The 19,620-nt window shown below is 43.6% G+C and overlaps 1 protein-coding gene across 1 annotated transcript; it reads left to right on the top strand.

The window, feature by feature from the left end:
* Positions 1-15,905: 15,905 nt before the first annotated feature.
* Positions 15,906-17,566, top strand: LOC144110635 (uncharacterized). The gene has a single exon (XM_077643675.1). The coding sequence runs from the start codon at positions 16,055-16,057 to the stop codon at positions 16,667-16,669; it is 615 nt and encodes a 204-aa protein (XP_077499801.1). The 5' UTR covers positions 15,906-16,054; the 3' UTR covers positions 16,670-17,566.
* The last annotated feature ends 2,054 nt before the right edge of the window (positions 17,567-19,620 follow it).

Here is a 19,620-nt window from a genome sequence, read left to right as displayed (position 1 = left end):
GTGAAGAGCGGGAAAGAGATAAACCTGGATTAGACTTTCCCTGTTTGGATCTGCACCAAACCTTGGCCAATCCCCCACCGTGGGTATGTGCCATCATATTTCAGGCAGCAACAACAACAACAGTGGGAAGCGCCGGTGGGTCGTCGGGTTGACGACGATGGAGGGTGCACAGATTCAGGGGGGTGTATGTCCGGGTTTGGGTAGTCCATTTACAGTATAGTGGTAATAGTGTGCGTCGCGAAAACAGCAGACAGAGTAGATACAGTGCTGAAGACGGGTTGAGTGTAAACAAACGATTGTCTGCGCGTTCTAAGTCCCATGATGTTATGCGTACGCTGCAGTATATTTTTTGTAGACGCGAAGGAGCGAGGGAGATAAAGATCGGGTTCTGATCACTACTCCAAGTATCTGAATCAGCAGCCTAACGACCTTAGTGGGGCCTAACCACCAAGTCAAATCAGGTGAGACCACCTCGGAGCGGTATTCGGGTGGTTTAAAAGTTGAAAGCAATGATCTGAATGCCTGCCTTGGGTGTGTGGACCCCTTGAAGAATCCTATGGGTAACCCCACGCGCCGTAGTAGTCTGCCGGCGTAAGCAACGTTAATTGAACCTACTTAGTTGCATTAACGTTGGGCGTAAGTGCCATGGAAAAAATATTGCTCATCTTACAGGCTGTATGATCCAACAGCGCTTTAGTTTGTGACCCAACCAGTAAACTGCATGGCAGCCAGCTTGCAGATTTCACGAGCCAAATGTGTGAAACAGAAGAAAAAGAAACGCTAACCACTGGCACTGGTTGACACAGAAAATAAAGCTGCATCGCTATGAGCATCAGTGATTGCAACAAATTCGAGTGGCGAGGTGCGTGATCATAGCATGCAAAAACTGTCGCATTTGCCTGTTTCTGCGCGACAACTTTTTTTTGTTCTTGCACTGCAGATCTGGCTGCATGCGTCTCAATGCATGTCAAGCCGCAGCATGTCGCTAATGAAATTGGGCTTTGCCTTTGCGCGTGCTTTGCGGGTTCCTGACGCGTTCGCGCTTTTACCAATCGGAGCAAAGCTCTGCAAATGTGTAGACAAATTCAAATCATTTTGCCACGGTCAAAGCTGTCCTGGTAGCCAGGGTTAAGACAGTTGACTTTGATGCAGGTTGAATTAAGTACTTTCATTCAAAGTGGATAAATCATATCGCGTGCACCAGCGGACAAGTAAACGCAACAAGTGCTAAGGCACTGATTGCACTGGCGCTTGGCCTCTAATAAGTGAATGCGTCTCTGTGTTTTTCTGTGAGAGTTTTGCTCACACAGTCGTGAGTGAGCTTTTCGTAGCTTTGGCGGTCGTGACTATCGATGCACCATTTACTTTGTTTATGCGGTCCCTTCTGCTTTTCTATCGCACAGCTAGCGCAATGCTCCGATTGTCGCGCTGTTTGATTTTGCGCGGTGGCCATAAAATGCGTGGTACATATGCGCCGAGCAACTGTCATAACTGTCATTGAAAGCACTGCTGTCTCTTCCGGGGCCCCATGGAGGCGATGCATCCGGCGGTACTAGTAGCCACTTGGTCGCGCCGAAAAGTTGAAAGAGCATAGCTTATTAACATTGCTGCTTCAGCAAAGAAACCACCGCACTCTGCTGTAGCAATGAGTAACGATTAAGTGTTTTAATAGCCGGAGCCAGGCCAGAATAAATCCTTGGTACCTTTCTATTGGAGTATTTATTTTTCCTTCTACGTGCCCTCGAAGCATCTATGGTAATATTGTTAAATGCACGAGGCATATGGACGTTGCTGATTGGGGCCTTGGAGTTTTATTTTGATTTGGACTGCATTGCTTTGTTTCATTTTGCAGGTATCCTAACTGATGTTGAAAAGACGAGCACTGCAAATTGCTAGCATAATCTTAAGGGACTCATTGGTTAATGCTTGTGTCCTTTAAAACAGTGTATCTATTGATCTGACTATGTGTTGAGCATAGTTCAGTGTACTAGTAGTAGTAGTAGTAACAGTAATTTATTGGCGATATTATTTAATATACAATATGCCCTCAAGGTGAGGCTACAGGAGGAAGACGAAGTATGCCTCCTGACGAGGTCTACACACCGAATAATACATCCTGAACAACGGTGGCAGTGTTCACAACAAAAGAACACTTTCACAACAATAAACAAAATTTGTCACAATTAAAACAGTGAACAATGATAAACAATGCAAAACATGCTGAACAACGATTAGCAGTAAATGCAAACACTTTCATGACATGCACATTTGGGTAGAAAAGTAAACAATGCACGAAAACTAAGTATACAGACTTAGTTTAAATTTATACACGAGGAAAAAGAATCCAGTTTCTTCTTAAGTGCACATACACTATGATTTTTTACAGGAATTTATGCAAGAGACTGATAGTACATAAGAATACAATATGGTTATCTATAGCTTGTTTTCCATAGTTCGTTCCAAGTTTTGCAGTGGATGGGGCGACCGCACGTAAACCATATGCAACATTTCTTGAATTATAGGCATTCCGGAAAGAACTGAAATTATGCTTAACTTTTAAAAAATGTGAACAGCCAAACTCTTGCAGGAATAAAAGAAACATTGAACATGAAATGTTTACAAAAGATTTGCTTTGACATCTGGGCATGAAAATAATGAACGCAGAGCCCTTTTCTGAACTGTAAAATTTATATGAATCAGTTTTGTTGCAGGTACCCCAACCAGGTTGCAGTACACAAGGTGGGAGTGAACAAGGGCACATTGTTTTTTACCTGTAGTGGGAGCAGATGCCTTATATGATAGATAACACAAATAGACCTGGCCATTTTCAGTCTCATGCAGTTTACGTGATCTGTCCACCCCATATCACTGTAAAAATATACACATAGAAATTGGCAAGTCTGGACTTGCTCGATGTTCAAGTCATTAAAAGCTAATTTGATGTGATGATCTAATAGTTTGTTTTTTGGATGGAAGAGCATAAAATTTGTATTGTTGATGTTTTATTGCAGTCGGTTAACAGAGAGCCAATCCGCGAGCTCAGTTTAAGCCAGGCATCAGATTGCTGTTCAAACACTTGAAGACGAGCCAGAAGAAAGGCATTAGTATCGTTGGCATACAGCATAATATTAGGAGTTAATGGAATGTTGACAATGTCAATTATGTATAAAGTAAATAAACGTGGCCCCAAAATTGAACACTGACAGAGACCGAAATTTACCGAACCAAAACTAGATTGGATTTTACATCGTCAGCTTGAGCATACTGGATCCGTACAGTTAGATAACTCTCCAAAAGTGCATTTGCAACCGACTCCATAAGTGTCTCCTCTATATTATGGTATGGAATGCTTCACGGAATCGAAGGCGTTGCTCAAATCAAAGCAAAATTCTAACAAAAGAAGCCTATTTTGAAAATTATTAATTATAGCATTTTTAATATCAAACAGTGCTGATTGGGTTCATTTACCTGCCTTAGCTTGTAATAAGTTATTTACTGGCCTGAAAAGTACGCGCTCCGCTAATTTTGAAAACAGAGGCAATACCGAAACAGGACGATAATTGTACGGGTAATTTTTGTTGCCTCCTTTGAACAACACAGCAACATATGCAACTTTTAATTTGCTGGGGAATACACCAGAGAGCAGCATTCTATTACAAATATGAGTAAGGAGTGCAGCGATAGCATTAACAGCACATTTTATGGAAAAAACAGCAACTTCATCAACTCCAGATGAGCATGTGTTTCCAAAAGCTTTAATGATGGAAAAACATCTACTAAAATAGGGGACAAAAATATAAAATCAGTATTGCAGGAGGGCAAGTAAGAATCTGCAGTCTGAGCTAAGCGGCAGCTAAGAGAAGATTGGTATGCTCTGGCAGTTAAAAACTGTTTGTTGAGTATATTAGCAAGTGGGTCTTTGGTGTAATTCATCCCATTGATTGATTTTTAGCTCAGAAGGATGATCATTTTCCCTGTTCTCTTTGATGGCCTTAATAGCTTGAGAAAGTAATATAGGGTTGTATAACAGAAATAAAGACTTATTAAATCCATGCATGCGCCCCCTTTCAAGTATTGTTATGCTGGAAACCATGGTCAGCAAATTTTGTTAGCCTAATTACTGCACGAGATTGCCTTGTTTATTTATAGATTACTGGCCACACTACAAAATGAGCTTTAGCACGTGTGGCCCCACTTTTCACTGAAAATACCCTGCCTTTCCTGCTGCAGGTGTGGTTACAGCTGATCCCAAGGTCGCAATGCTTCGTGGGGAAAAGATGAGCAAGCAGCTGCACCAGTCCGCCCACTTCAGTTGGAATCCTCATAGAGCCGCACCTTCTCACCCATACGGGTGACCATCACTTCCAGTGTGACCACTGTGGAAAGAGCTTTGCAGGAAAATATGACTTCATGAGGCACATTCGTACCCACACCGGTGAGCGTCAACACAAGTGTAACCATTGCAGGAGCAGCTTTGCTCAGTAGCAAATCCTGGTGGCACACCTTCACCCCCACACTGGTGAGCGTCCGTACAAGTGCCAGCTTTGCCCCATGGCTTTTGCACGGAATGCAACCCTTGCAAGGCATGTGCGAGCCCGCAAGAAAGAAAAACCATATCAATGCCAGTTCTGTACAAAGGTGTTCAATGAAAAGCACCTTTTAGAACGCCATGAGCTCAATACACACTCTGGAAAAACTGCACTTCTGTAAAGGTTTGTTGCCTTTTACTTAAATTGGATATGGGAGGCATTGCCAGCTAACAGCATAATAGCCTGATTGGCTAAAAGTATGCAAATTTCCATGGCCTCAAAGTAAACTGGCATTGGCCAATTTTTCAGGTCCTTTCTCTTATCCATAAGAAGTGTGATCATACTGAGCTGTTTCTGTAATTGACTGGGACTGGCATGGTATGTGCAAGGGAAATCTTTCATTGGAACATGGTATTTTGCACCAAGAGTAAAGTTTGGGTGTATAATTTAGTTACACCTTGCTAATTAAAACTTCATGGGACCAGTAGAAATGTTTGAATTATTGAACCCCTTCGAAAAAGACTAACGCGCACAGCTTGTATCATAGCAAGTTTACTTGATGAAAGATTGGGAAATAGTCGCCTGCTTTTGAGATGAAAACAGTGCAACAACGGTTATTTTTAGCATTTGCATCAAGTCCTTTTTGCACGTGCTTTGTCGGGAGCATCAAAGCATAATGTCTTCAAAATGGGAAGGGCCCCCCTGAAGGGCCTCCCCGAGAGAGGTGTGCCGGCCTCTCCACAGGATACAGTTCACGTTTAAAAAGGGCTTTTTTGTGAACTGTTTCCATGCCGGTCATTCCTAGATGCAACCTCCTTTCGGGAGCCCATTCGAACTAACCAATGCGAGATTCGTAGCGTCCGAATTAGTGGGCATCTGATGCCACAGCCTTGTATAGAGATTGGTTCGGACCATGCCAGCAATTCAAATTATGTTCGTAATTCCAAATTAATGAGGGTTTAATTAACGAACTCTTACTCTGTGCATTACTGGCATTATTTCTTGTCCTTCCACCAGAAAAAGCATAGGCAGGTGAAAGAAAAGTGTTTTACAGTGTGCTGTGTTCTTTTTGTGTTTTATACTACCATGAGTACATAATGCTTGCTGTCTTATTGGGAGGCAAGGACAAGGAGACAAAGCCCAACCTCCAAATGATATACGTTTCTTGCTTTTACTGGTAAGTTCTGAGGCTGTTCTTATTGTGTAAATTTTAGAAAAAAGAAAGAAAACTCTGCCACACCAGTCTTGTGCGTTACCGTTTGTTAAATACCGTATTTACACGATTGTAAGTCGACTCGTATGTAAGTAGGCCCCCCATATCACATTTCAGAAAAAATAAAAACTTAGAGGTTGTTTAAGCTTGGCCTTTGAAAATAGAATGCAATAGCATTATCCTGCGGCCACCACTTATCATCAGCCGCTATCCGTTGCCGCGTGCGGGCATGCCTTCGGGCACATTCAAAAATGAAGATTTATTAGTCACTGGACTACTCCACACTTGTGCCATCGTCCAACTAGCGCTGCTGTCGTGATTGTTGTTTAGAGAAATCCCGCACTTCGCAAACAGCAACATCACGACATTGCGTGGAACAGCTGAAATTTGTACCTCGCTTCAGCTGCCACACCTGTATCACGTGTTGCAAACGTCGAACTTCCACCCTGGCATGCAGTTGTTTGTTTTTTTGCCGTAAAGAACGACAGGAATCTTGAGTTTAGTCGTGAACGAGCACCGGTCGCTTACCGGACCCAAAGCACAAATGACGACTGACGAAGCACTAGATTAAAAACTTGTGAAACGCGGCCGGCAGCAGTGAAATGCGTCAGAGCCAAAGAGAAACTACGCATGAGCAGCGTCGGGTCTTCCATAGGCTACCGACACTCCCAGGCGCCGCTATCATTCCAAGTGGCGGTGTCGCCGCGATTGGAACAGCAGCCCTTCCATCAAATATTGACGCTCCCTTGAGCGCTGAGGGCGCAGTTAAAAGCAAAAAAAAACTTCGAGGATGGTTATTAAGAGTAGAACACGAATGAGTTTTTGGGCCGCCGCTCATCAGCAGCCGCGATCTGCAACCACACGTGGGAAGTGGAGGGGAGAAGGTGGGTGCCGGTTTCCTGCTTACCAACAGCCGCCTTAGGCCGTCGTGCGGGGGGGATCCCGGTTCTGCGCGTTGACATAGCAGCTTCTCAAGGCCAGCACCAGGAACGATGCGACAGAGCCGTGCAGCAAAAATGTAACCACGCTGTAGCATCCCTGATATATTGTTTATTTCACCTTTATTTATGATGTCATGCTTTGGTTTCGATCGTAAATCGACCCCCTCACTTTGGATTTTCAAATTTTGAAAAATAGTTAGGCTTACAATAGTGTAAATACGTTTAATGTAGTTTAAATTTTTTAGGCATTGTATATTCAGGAAAGCGAGTCTTGTCAAATATTATTTCAGTTAGGTGACAGAGTTGTGTGTTGCTGTCACAACAGCACTTCTTGTCTTATTCCATTTGACCTTAGTGGCTTTAACATTTCAGTATTTTTGCTGTCAGCCCTCACAGATGGGCTTATCGAAACTCGGTGAACTTGCTTTGGTGATAGGATTTGACAGGCGACCATTGACATAAAAATTATCGTAGTTTAAAGCAGCTTGCGGAAGTAAAGGTTTCAGACAGAATTTGAGTAAAAGATTTTCTCCTGTGCATTTAGAATTTCAGCAGTGTGGTGTGGGCTCCAATACTTCAGCTGCTTTTTTCATGTTGTGGGTTAACCAGTGTTTAACTGCATTGTAGTTGAGAATTTTTATCAATTGTAACTGTATGATGTAATTTATGAGATTTGTGTATAAATCAATAAAATTTTCTGTTCATCTTCTCAGAGTACAAGAATGGATTAACCCAAAGGAGCTGAAGCTATTGATAGCTTTTTCAGGCAACTGCCTGTACACGATGACAGTGGAGATACGTTATATACATATAAACTTGTGTCATGTGGCATAAAAGGTCAGTTAGATGCCGATGGGCTTAGTGTTGAGGAGTGCATATTATTTCTTTATTTGCAATGAAGGAGTGGTTTGAAAATGCTTATTTTGCAGTGGCATCTTTCTAGGCAGCCTGTGGCAGGAGGCGACGCTCATTCGCTCCCATTTTCAGTTACAAGTTCCCTCACATCGTGAACACTGCTGGATTCAAAAAGCTTAACGCTTTTATTCGAGTTTCCACATCAATAGAATCCTGTGAGTCCATTGACCCCCAAAACCCTGCTGCCTTTACAAACACTCAAGCGGGCAGTGGAGGCGGCCAGTGGTTTTGTCTGCTACGGTACCCGATTTGCTTTCGTTCGCTTATCATGCCGTTTGAAAACTTTTTATGTAGAGCTGTCTAGGCTGTCCAGTTTTAACGACTGCATCAGTGAGCAAATATAGCGCTCGCTATATTTGGCTTTGGAATGACATTGCACACTTTGTCATGTCATCTTCAAAGCACTTGCCAACTGTAAGCGAATGGCTGCCACCACGAGTAGACTGTGAAACAGAAAAAATTGTTCTGAAGTTTTGTTATGCGTGTGTTGCACTCACCCCCGGCGCTCCCATCCAAAGGTGACACGTGCCCCCCCCCCCCCCCGTTCCACGGTGCTTTAAATATACATCGCCTTTGAAATGGCGTTCCAGACTTTCATTATCTGTTCTAAGGTGCACTTGGCTTTTCTTTACAAAGGGACGACAACAATAATCTGTTTACTGCGAAATCATAAAACTGGTTAGAAAATTTTCTTGGCATGTATTCCTATAGGGCGCGGTTATGATCCGAATGCATTCCAGCTTAAGTGGATTGAGGCGCAAACTCCCTCGACTGGGGTGACCACGGCGGCGGCGGCGGCGACAGAAGCAGCATCAAGGTTGTGTTGGGGATGTTAATTGAAAGACAGCTGCGACCTCGACGGAGGTCCCATGTTTCAGACAACAGGCCGGAGGGTACAAGAATGTTCATTCACCTGCTGGGAATCGGCGTGGCTCTCCTTTCCTACGGAGGCATCGACCGGATCGGGACCGTATTGGTGACGTCGATGCAACAGTGTTCGAGGATTCCCCTGTCCATTGACCGAGCTGTGAGAGAGTATCAACACCGCCTCCTGCCGTGGGCATTACCACATTGGGCCTCTTCGATTATTCACCTCTTTCTGCCTGCTGGCTGACTTTGGGTTGCAAGAGCGCGGAGCCAGGTGCTCGATTTTCTCCAACTGCCCTGCGCACTTCCGGTGGCTGCCCAGAATGTGTTCACTTTTTTTTTTATTTTGACAGTGTACCTACTGGCTGGGTCAGCGGTTTCGGGCTACCACTGGCCAGCCAGACTTGCCAGGACGATTTTGTGTTGGCAGTGCTCGGGCAACCAGCAGACAACAGACAGGTGGTATGGTAGCGAAAAATGGTTGTGGCCATTTTTATATAGACTAGAAGGACCACGGTTCTTTGTGCGATGTTTTGCACGATGCAAGCGCTTTTCTCGACTAGACCATGGTGCATATCGTCTCTGTCGCCAGTAGTGGCCGCCTTTTGTGGTAGTTTTCGCTGTTCATTTATTTGGTTTGCATACGTGTGTGTGATCCAAGTTCGATCATCTCACCACCTCGGAAGCACAAATTTTCGCTTCATATTATGATCGCATGGATATGCACAAAATATTTCTGCTGTTAATTTCGTTCGCCCAGCTCATATTGCAATGGTGTTCGAGGGCTCTTTTGAGAGCGGCCGCGGATTCCTGCTCCCAGTCTGTGCACATAATTCATGTGCTGAACGTGTTCATCGAGTTGTAGCATTGACACAGCATCGTATAGTATTTGCTGCATTCTGCGCAAAGGAAAGGCAGATATGCTTTGAGAAATGCTTGATTGATTGAAACATGTCCCTTGTTAAAAGCCCTCACCAGCACATTGCTCGAGGCATCTATGCGGGCATATATCTGGAAACACAGTTTTCACATTACGGCAGCCTAGGTGCGCTGATTCTGTCGTCGTCAACTGTCGTAGAGCTTGATGCTCGGGCCTTCTGCCACAAATGGTTAAAACATCTAAGAAGTACCATACGCATGCATCTGCTCGTGTTTGGCTAATTAAAAAACTAAAGAGAATTCTCCAGCGCGGATCATAATGCAAGCAAATGCACCGCCGACACGCAAAGCAGGATTGTAGTCCCTTTCAGTCAACTGCTAGCCACTATGGTAGAGCTGTGTTACATACAGATACGATACGCAGCTAAATTTGTACAGTAAACCTGCTTGCTCTAGATGCATTCAGCCAGCTGATCAGCTCTTTGGTCGAGATTATGCGTGCATTCCTCGCCGGCAGCAAAAGATAGCGGCTGACAGACTACATTTGAACGGAATGTATCCTGATTATTTCTGATTGCTGGCTGGGAAATGAGATTTCGGCAATTTTGTATTTTGTTCGCATCAAGATGGGGCTATTTCTGATTGCTGGCTGGGAAATGAGATTTCGGCAATTTTGTATTTTGTTCGCATCAAGATGGGGCTTGTGTTCAGGAGGCATAACCGGCACAAGGTGTCATCCGCGATGGATAACTTCAAGGTAGAGGACCTCCTTGAAATTTTGGGAAGACTGGGCATTACAGTAGACCCCACTAAAAAAAGAGAAGCGACTTTGGGCATTCTGCGGGTGGAGGATGTGACAGTCAAGGAGGCAGACAAAACTTCGGAAACGATTCCCGAGCGGAGGCTCCTAGACAAGAAAGAACAGGAAAGGCAAAAACTTTGTGAGGAATGAGAAAGGGAATGGCAAGCCAAGTGTCGTGAGAGACAGGTTGAGCTAGAGAAACTGCACGCACAAGAGCTGCAGGAGCTCACACCTAAACTTCAGTTGCTGAAATGGAAAAAGGAAGAACTTGTTTGAGAAGTTTTCGAAGAGGAGAAATTTTTGCAACTTTCCTTGCAAATGTTCAAGTAAATTTGCGCTGAGGAGGAGCTAGACCAGGACTGCTGGGTAAAGATGCTGCTGACCATCCTCCCAGGTGATGTCAGCGGTGTATTAGTGCACCTGACCGACGAGGAGGTCAGCAACTATCAGAAGGCGATAAGAGCTCTTTAGGGGTATTTTGCCATTCGTGTAGAGGCCCACTCTAAAGTACGAAGTGAAGGAAGCTGGCAGCGCTCCCATCTGAGTGTCATGCGACCTGCCCAGGAACCCCGCTTGGTCAGCTAGTGACACAGCTAGTGACACAATATTAGGTCAGCTAGTGACACAATATTAGCCAAGTAATGGAGACAACGCTTTGCTGTAAAAGAGTGACAGTGAGTCACTTGAATGCACCGCTGAAACCTCGGGCCAGAACGCAACGTTGGTGAAAGAGCGTGGTTGAGATCAAGTTGCGGGACAGGGAGTTAGGATCATAAGGTCGGATAGCAAGCCTCAGGAGAGAAAGTTGTTAGGCCCCGCAGAAAGTAAAGTGCAGTCGAGACAGTTTGGGGGTAAGGCGTGCAGTGACTCATCGAAAGCATGAGCCAATAGTTAGAATTCAAGTGGGATATGCAGCTCGGTACTGCATCAAAAAGCAGATGTGAAAGGTGAGGGCACTGCTAGAAAGGAAGGCACGCAGGACTGAACAACCAGGGTAGTGTCCAGAAGGTGGCTGTGCGCAAGGAGAGCCAAACCATGCGATAGTTTCCAGAGAAAGGACAAAGTATGGGCACAAAACATTGTAGCACTGAGGACTGGTCAACATTGTAAACGCCTTAAACTGTCACCGCGGCTTTCCAGATGCGATAAGCACCGCTCTAAGGCCAAACTGACCAGACGGGTTCAGAAAAAGCAAAAGCCACTGGCCCCATTGTGGCGACACTGCAGAAGTTCTTTCACGGCAAGTGAAACTTGGGGCAAGCGACAGAGTAGCTCGCACTGTCCGCCAGTCAAAACTCTGGAATCGAGAGGAATACATACAAGGATTTCTCCTGCCCAGGTGTTGGGGAGGTGTGGCCGGGGTACGGAACATATAATTGTCGCATGGCGTCTGGAGCTCGCAGATGTCAACATGCACTTAAGACCTTTGGTATTTGTCTCGTCGCAGCTACTTAAGCCAGTCTGCGACCGCGCAAGGTGCGGCTCACGAACAGGCTACCCCTTCGAAGAACTCCTGCGCTGGAGCCTCACTTTGCAGCATGCACTTGTACATAGGTTTAGCTGCGCATTGTGACAGTGTCCGCTGACAAGTGGAAGTACAGGGAAATAACTAATGGGCCAATGTGACGTAGATTCCTTCGAGCTTTAAGTTTGTCACCTTTGTTATGTGACTTTGCTAGTAAGGTTTCCTGCAGTATTTGTTTGTTGCTAGTGTCTACTGACATGGAAGCACAACCGAAGCCTCCCTTGGACATTGTATCTAAGGTAGCTCGTCACAGCTCCTAGAGATTTGCAGTATGTTGCTGCTTCGGCACTGTCTACATCTGCTCACTTGATTGGACATCTTAGCATTCTCATTTGGTCTTGCATTGTATAATATATAAATAGTGGTGTAGAGGTTTCCTTGCCTTTCCGTTGCCGATCTCCCTTGTTCCTTTTGCAGCCCGACAACACCATCGGAATTTCAACAGCACTGTTCTTGTCGGGATGCAAAATTGGAAAACTGGCCACTGGTGGCACTAAACTCACATCGCAGATGGTGGAGGCACCTGGCAGGCGCAGGATGCCTATAAGCGAGTGGCAGGTCGTTTATCTGCTGTAGGAGCATTAAAAAGGATAGCACGCACCGTGTGTAGCAACGGACGGGACACTGGAAACAGGTTAATTAGGATTGATACGGCTGGATACCTCAGACTGCTTTTCATGTGCAACATGTCTTGGTCCAATCACATCAGTTTAACTTGCAGTAAAGAACTTCAGAGACTCAGGTATCTACGGCGCACATTACACACAGCACCAAGTCATACAAAAACTTTCAGCCTGCAAAACTAATCCGACCGCTTATAGAATACATCTCTGCTGTTTGGAACCCATATCCACAATAAGTACTGCGAAAAAATTGAATCTGTCTAAAAGAAGGCAATTCGCTTTATCTACCGTTGCTACGACAGAGAATTTTCACCCCTGTCTAGTCTCGACACACTATGTCCAACCCCACTTTCATGGCGAAGGTGCTCCGAGTGCCTCAGGCATATATATATGTTCATTAGCTCTGTGCACCTCATGGCAGCGAGCACCTTGTTAGTTTTTCTACTCCATTATCAATTATGCGCAATCATAGTTCAAATATTTCTCCACTTTACGCATGCACTGATACATGTAAATACAGCTTCTTCCCACATACCATCATAAGCTGGAGCTGCCTGCTGGGCGAAATTCATTCACTTACACTTCCATATTTTTTGGCTGCCATTGAATGTCATTAACACTTATTCTTTGTTCGTTTTATGTTGTATCTATTATGTACCTTTATGTATGTACGCATGCATGAATCAACATATATACGCAACTGCTTACCATCTATCTTACATCCCTACTCCTGCAATAGGCCCTGTGGGGCTGCAGTAAGTATAAATAAACAAATCAATAAATAAATATGAATACGCCGCTTGTGAAACTCTGCCTACATTCATGACTGCCGCACAGAATTTCTCAATGACAAAAAAGTAGTGTGTCGTTTAAGTGTTTCTTCTTAAGAAAGCTAATCGTGTCCTAAAGAATTCTGCATGGCACTCAGTGTAATTGGCTAGATGCTCGAAAAAGGTGAATTATGATTTGTATGGTCCTATACTACTAAGTCTGAAGTGAATCTCTGCCGACATTCATAACCACTGCAGAGAATTTCTTTGTTAAGAAAAAGCAATTTGTCAAAGCGTTTCCTGTTACTTGAGAAGGCTAATCACACACTAAAAGAACAAAGCGGCATGCTGTGTAACATTGGATGGGACGCTTGGAAGAGATGAATTATGACTGGTATGTTTGGATAACACTAAGTCCGCAGGGAAACTGCTCAGATTAATGATTGCTGGGCAAAATTTCTGTGTGATGAATAAACAGTCTGTTGTTAAAGTGTTTACGTAAAAAAGCTGATCACACGACATTATTATCAGCTCAAAAGTTTTTATGCCTTTTAATTGTTCAACACACTAGAACTTTAGGTAGCTAATTTTGTTTACTGTTGGGATCGATCAGTGGAGTAATGTGGCACCTTATAGATAACATTTTTTAAGTTGTACCCTACTACTGCGCACATAAATTGCACAGGCCTTTCCAAGAAGTGTTTAATACCTATTGATAATTTTTGTATTGCTTTAGGGCCGGAAAACTGTAATAAGTGATTGTGGAATTGCGTTTATTTGAACATGTCTTCTGTGTTGTGTAGTCCATGCTGTTGAGTAGCTGTCTAAAACAACTGTTGAGGATAAAAATTAATTGCCTCAAAGTGTGCCATAAGGCTTCATGTTATACGTTCAAGCAGCTTTGAGGGGATGCTTGTCGGAGATACTGGATCATAGTCAACGGAGCTTGGGAGGTTACTTTATTCGAAGATTGGTATTGTTCTTGCTTTTTCTTGCTTATGAGTCATGTGAGTAACGAAGGAACTGTGATCAAATCGCTGCTTCCTCGTTTTAATTCACTGTAATGCTAAACCCAGCCTGCCTCAAGTGATGGAATGACAGCAAATGCAGAAGCAGCAATTGCAGTTATGTCATGCCGCACGTGACCTATATGCACACGTTGACGTCACAGTCATTGTTCAGGTGTTGAAACTGAAGAAGCAGGACTGAAGAATTTGACTATATATTATTTACTGATCATAGCCAAAGATGACGTGATGATTCATACATAGTAGTGTCTTCTGCATCATTGTAGAGACGAAAACCTTCCATCAAAATTAGGTGTTCATGCTTCTTTAACAAAATACTGTGGTCTGCAGTCTTGCAGTTATTCTAATCAACTTTTTGCTCTGTTTCATTTTGCAGGCATCCAATGCAATACTGGCGACCAATGAGTGCACAAGCTGCCGGACGGACCATCTTCTAAAACCACTGCTTCCAGCATAGTCAGGCTGTACTGCTTGATGTTCATGATGTAAAATAGCATAATTAGTGATCTCAGACTTTGGTATCGTTGCACAAAATAAGACGTATCAGACCCTGCCTTGTTAACGCCTGGAACACTACCTCATCGTTGCAGCAACCCGCCATGATGTCTCAGTAGTTAGGGTGCTCGGCTGCTGACTCGAAAGACACGGGTTCAACCCCAGCTGCTGTGGTCGCATTTTGATGGAGGCAAATTACTAGGAGGCCATGTAATGTGTGATGTCAGTACATGTTGAAGAACCCCAGGTGGTCGAAATTACCTGGAGCCCTCCACTATGGCATCCCTGATATCCTGACCTGCTGTGCGATGCTAAACCCCATAAAACAGCCAACCATCATTGCAACGTGAACAATGGATATCGTGAAACATTCTACAGGTGGAATTTTTCATGATTTCTGAGGGAACCTTGGGATCCAGTAGACATCAGCACAAGTTGCAGACGAAAGCTAGAGCGTAGACAGAAAAAAAAACTGCAGTACAAAAAGTGCATGTGTTTGTGTGGCTGTGCCTTCTGTGCATCATACTCTTTCTTGCTTTTTTCGCTGTTGTCTCACCAGTTTAGCTTCTCAGTTTCCATTGTCGTTTTGTCACCCTTTTGAGCTTCTGTGTCTCATTATTTCATGGCTTATTGTTTTCTGTACGCTTCTGCATACATCTTTAAAATGTGAGCTCTGCACAGCAATAGTAATACCTTTTGGTGTGCTTTCATATTTTGTAGGGCGATTTTAATCACTACTGTTTTATCTGATGTCTACAGGAGCTTCTAATGCGAGTGCTTGTGATCCTATTTACTGTTGGGAAATACTTATCTAGTCTGGTTCATTCTGATTTGCTATTAACAATTCATGCTTATCTTTATTGCTATGTATTACATTGGTGACACTGCCAACAGAAATGGTTTTGTCCTTGTGGTTTTCAATTTGACCATTTCCATTCTGCATTCATTTCGTCACACGACCAATCCTTGTTTATGCTAGATTTAGTAGAGAAGTTTTGCCTTAGTAACTTTTTTTACTTCCCTTTGAGAGACAGAAGGAATACACTCATTTCTGGCGTACTGTATCACTACTGAAAGCTCATAGTCATTACGTTATTCGTGCAAAACTCTTGGGCAGGTTTGGAAGATCTCCATGAAGCCAGGTATTATACGAGCACTTTGTCTAAGTTGTTCCAACTCATAAGCTGGCTACAGAGTATGCTCATTGCTCTGAGTAATTGTTTCAAGGTAAAACCTCCCTCCAGCTCCATGGATATTTACAAATACTAGGAAATTTTGTTTAAAAACACATCTTGCTTTAAGGCTCAACCCATTGACCTTGAAATAAACAAGTTAAATGTGTAATATTGCCACCACCAAGTTAGATATAACATGAATTTTCTCGTATTGCCCTGAAAACACCCTGCCTTTCTTTGTGCAGGCCTGGTCAAAGCTGATCCCAGGCTTGGAGTGCTGTCTGGGGAGAACATGAGTCAGCAGCTGCACCAGTCCCCCCACTGCAATCGGAGCTTCATGAAAAAAAACCACCCAGACCAGCACCTTCTCACCCAAATGGATGACCATCCCTACAAGTGTGACCATTGTGGGAGCAGCTTTTCTCGAAAGGGCCACCTGGACCGACACCTTCGCACCCACACGGGTGAGCGTCCATACAAGTGTGACCACTGTGAGAGCAGCTTTGCTCAAAGGGGCACCCTGGTGCACCACCTTCGTACCCATACGGGTGAGCGTCCATACAAGTGTGACCAATGTGACAACAGCTTTGCTCTTAAGAGCACCCTGAGAATCCACATTCGTACCCACACGGGTGAGCGTCCATACAAATGCGACCACTGCGGGAGTAGCTTTACTCAAAAGGAGACACTGGTGAAACACATTCGCACCCACACAGGTGAAAGACCATTCCAGTGCCAGCTCTGCCCCATGGCCTTTAAACGGAGTACAGCCCTTGCTAAGCATGTGCGAGCACATAAGAGTGAAAGACCTTATCAGTGTCAGTTTTGCACAGTGATGTTTAAAGAAAAATACAGTTTAAAATGCCATGAGAACAACAAACATGCTTCAAAAACCACAGTTCCTTAAAATTTTGATACCGTTTCCCAGCATTAGATGTTAAAACTATTGCTAGCTAACTTGTCTCACTTTTTAATTTGCTTTGTTGCGAAAAAATGGCATTTACATTTCTTCAAAGTACTACCGCACAGAGCAATCCTTCGGTTGCTTATACTCCTCCATGAGAAACCTGAATATACCAAGCTGGTACCGTCATGAATGAGACTTAAATCGTGCCATGTGCAGGTATGATCATGTCGTCACTTTATTAGTTTCAGTGCATTGAATGATGTACGTGAATTCTGGTTGCAGTGTTTGGCACTAGGGAGCAAATTGACTTATTTACGTCAGTGCAATGTTGCGTTCTTTTGGGGGTTTAATGCCACCAGAGAAGCATGCTGTTTCATTATTCTTTTCTTGCTTATATTGTGGCTGTATTATTGGGACTCAAGAGCAGAGAAACAAAGCTTAGCCGCCTGATGATAAAGATTGCTCGCTTTTGTTTGCAGGTTTTTAGAGTTTTCTCTTGGTTTAAATTTTTGAAGGCTTTACTGCACTAGATTCCTGTGCATTGTCTGTGTTCGAATAATCTGCTATCATTGCATGTTGCATATTTTTAATACAAATTGCATTGCCAGTCTTGACAAACTTGCTTTATAGATTTGGAGGCAAACATTCACCTCACTGTCTCAACAAAAGTTGTTGTCCTCATCATGGTGGGTGGAACAGCGCAAACAGACGAAAGACAAGAGAAAGACGCAGACAAGCGCTGACTCGCAACTAATGTATTTATTGAGAACATACATTTTATACTTAAAAAACACGTCACATGTAACAGCAATTGCGCTGGCACTTTCAAAGGTTACATCGCTACACACTTATCAACTGCAAGGTACACTCTCATCAACAACGAGCCTCCCCCCTCCCTTACTTTCAGTTCATGAATTATATAAAAACGAAACCTCCTTATCAACCAGAAGCAAGGAAGGCTGGCCAACACACTCTGCTTGCCTTTTTCGAATGAAATATGCTTCCATAATTCCCTGGCTGTTTTATCTCTGTGGTGAAATAAAATCTTTGTTTTGGTGACCAAGGGGCGGCATTTTTTGCTTTTCTTTTCCTGTTTTCCGAACTCGCAGCAGTGATCTTTCAGATGGGAATAACTTGAATCCAAGAGTGAATTCAAGTGCTCACACAAATAGTAATGCAACGGCCGGTTTGGCCTATGTAAACTTTCTTACAATAGAGTGGAAGCTCATAAACTACAGAGAAGGCGCAATCGACCAACCGTTACCTGTGTGCCACTTGGCATTGGAACAGGCTAACACTTTTATTTGTTCATGGTGATTGCTAATGGCTCGGCATAGCCCACTCAACATTTACGGAGCTGAAAAAAACGACGTCGACTTCGAAACGTCCAGCCACATTTGCAAATTGTGTGCTATCTTGTGTACATACGGAATAACAGACAGTTTCTTATGTAACTTTTCGCTTTTTGGTTTCACAAATTCCGCCCTTACCAATTGCAAAAGCTTTTCACAAGTTGATGAAATAACACTGTGTGAAAACCTGTGCTTTTTAGCCGACGGACTTGTGACAGCACATTATGTGGAATGCAATGATGACACGAGTTCTGAAGGCCAGACCGAATGCAAGACGTAGCAATTCCTTTTTTTTACAATTTTCGAGTGCCTGGAAGAATAGTTTAAAACAGGTTTCTGGTACATTGGTGAATACTCCCAACACACGCGGTCATTTTTGAAAAACAATTTGAGGCTTAAAAACTGGAGAGCATCATTTGATGGAACCTCTAACGTGAATGTTATTCTCTTTACACTCTCGTGAAAGAGCTTCAAGATGCCCTGGTAGCTTCGCCGGGAGCGTCACGAAGAAGTAAGGACTTACGTTTTCTGGTTGATTTTTTCGAACACAACAAATAGCGGCTTGTTTTGTCCGATAAAGAAGGTCCTTTTGTTGCAGCCCCAGAAGGCATATTTGCAGAAAAGGCTTTCGAAGCTGCCGAGAAGTGCTTCAAATGGGTTAATGTAGATTGCAGTGGTGTAAAGTAGCGGGCTGTTTCACTGCTAAACGAGTGTAATTTTGGGTCCCTGGCGACGACGACACTAAAAGTGGAAGGTGATAAGTTAGATTTGTTTTTCTCTGCAAAAACTCATAAAATCAACATTCCTATCAGAGCCATCGTTTCAGAAGCAGGCACTTGGCAATACTCGGTATCCAGTTAGCTGCAAAAGCATCTTTCAAAGTTAGTTGTGGACGATCCATTTGTGGTTGACAAAGCAGATAGGTTGGCCCAGTTCCTAAAGCTTAGTAATCCGACGTTGTGCTCGGGCTTCAGTGCCGACATTGAAGACCTATATTATTCTCTGGCTCACAAAGTCATGTTGGAAGCAGCCAAAAAGTGCATCGCTGAAGAAAATGATGAAGTACGTTTTATGGGTCAATGCGGGGTATCTGCCGAGACCTTTCTTGAAATATTGTCGTTTTATTTAAAATCCACATACGTTGGGTGGCGAGGTGAAGTTTATGTGCAAAAAAAAGGGATATGTATTGGATCGAAGGTGGCACCCACGTACATTATGCAATATTTTTCTAGGTCTAGTGGACAGAGCTATTAACAAACACATTGATGGACTGGCGATACGCATTTTGAGACTTGTAGACGATTTTCTGGTGCTGGTTGAGAAAGAAAACTTTAGCAGGAGGATAGTGGACATCTTGAATCTCTTTCGCGAGAGTGCAAAGGGATTGTCATTCACGTTTGTGTTTCCATCATAAGATGCTCTCCAGTTTTTAAGCCTTAAATTGTTTTTCAAAAACGACCACAAGTGTGGGGGGTATTCACCAAGGTCCCAGAAATCTGTATTAAACTATTCATCCGGGCACTCGAAATTTGTAAAAAATGAAATTGCTATGTCTTGCATTCGGTCTGGCCTTCTGAACACGTGTCATCTTTGCATTCC

The sequence above is a fragment of the Amblyomma americanum genome, chromosome 11, assembly GCF_052857255.1.
Source record: "Amblyomma americanum isolate KBUSLIRL-KWMA chromosome 11, ASM5285725v1, whole genome shotgun sequence".
Classification (NCBI taxonomy): Eukaryota; Metazoa; Arthropoda; class Arachnida; order Ixodida; family Ixodidae; genus Amblyomma; species Amblyomma americanum.
This window is presented reverse-complemented; position numbering and strand designations above follow the sequence as displayed.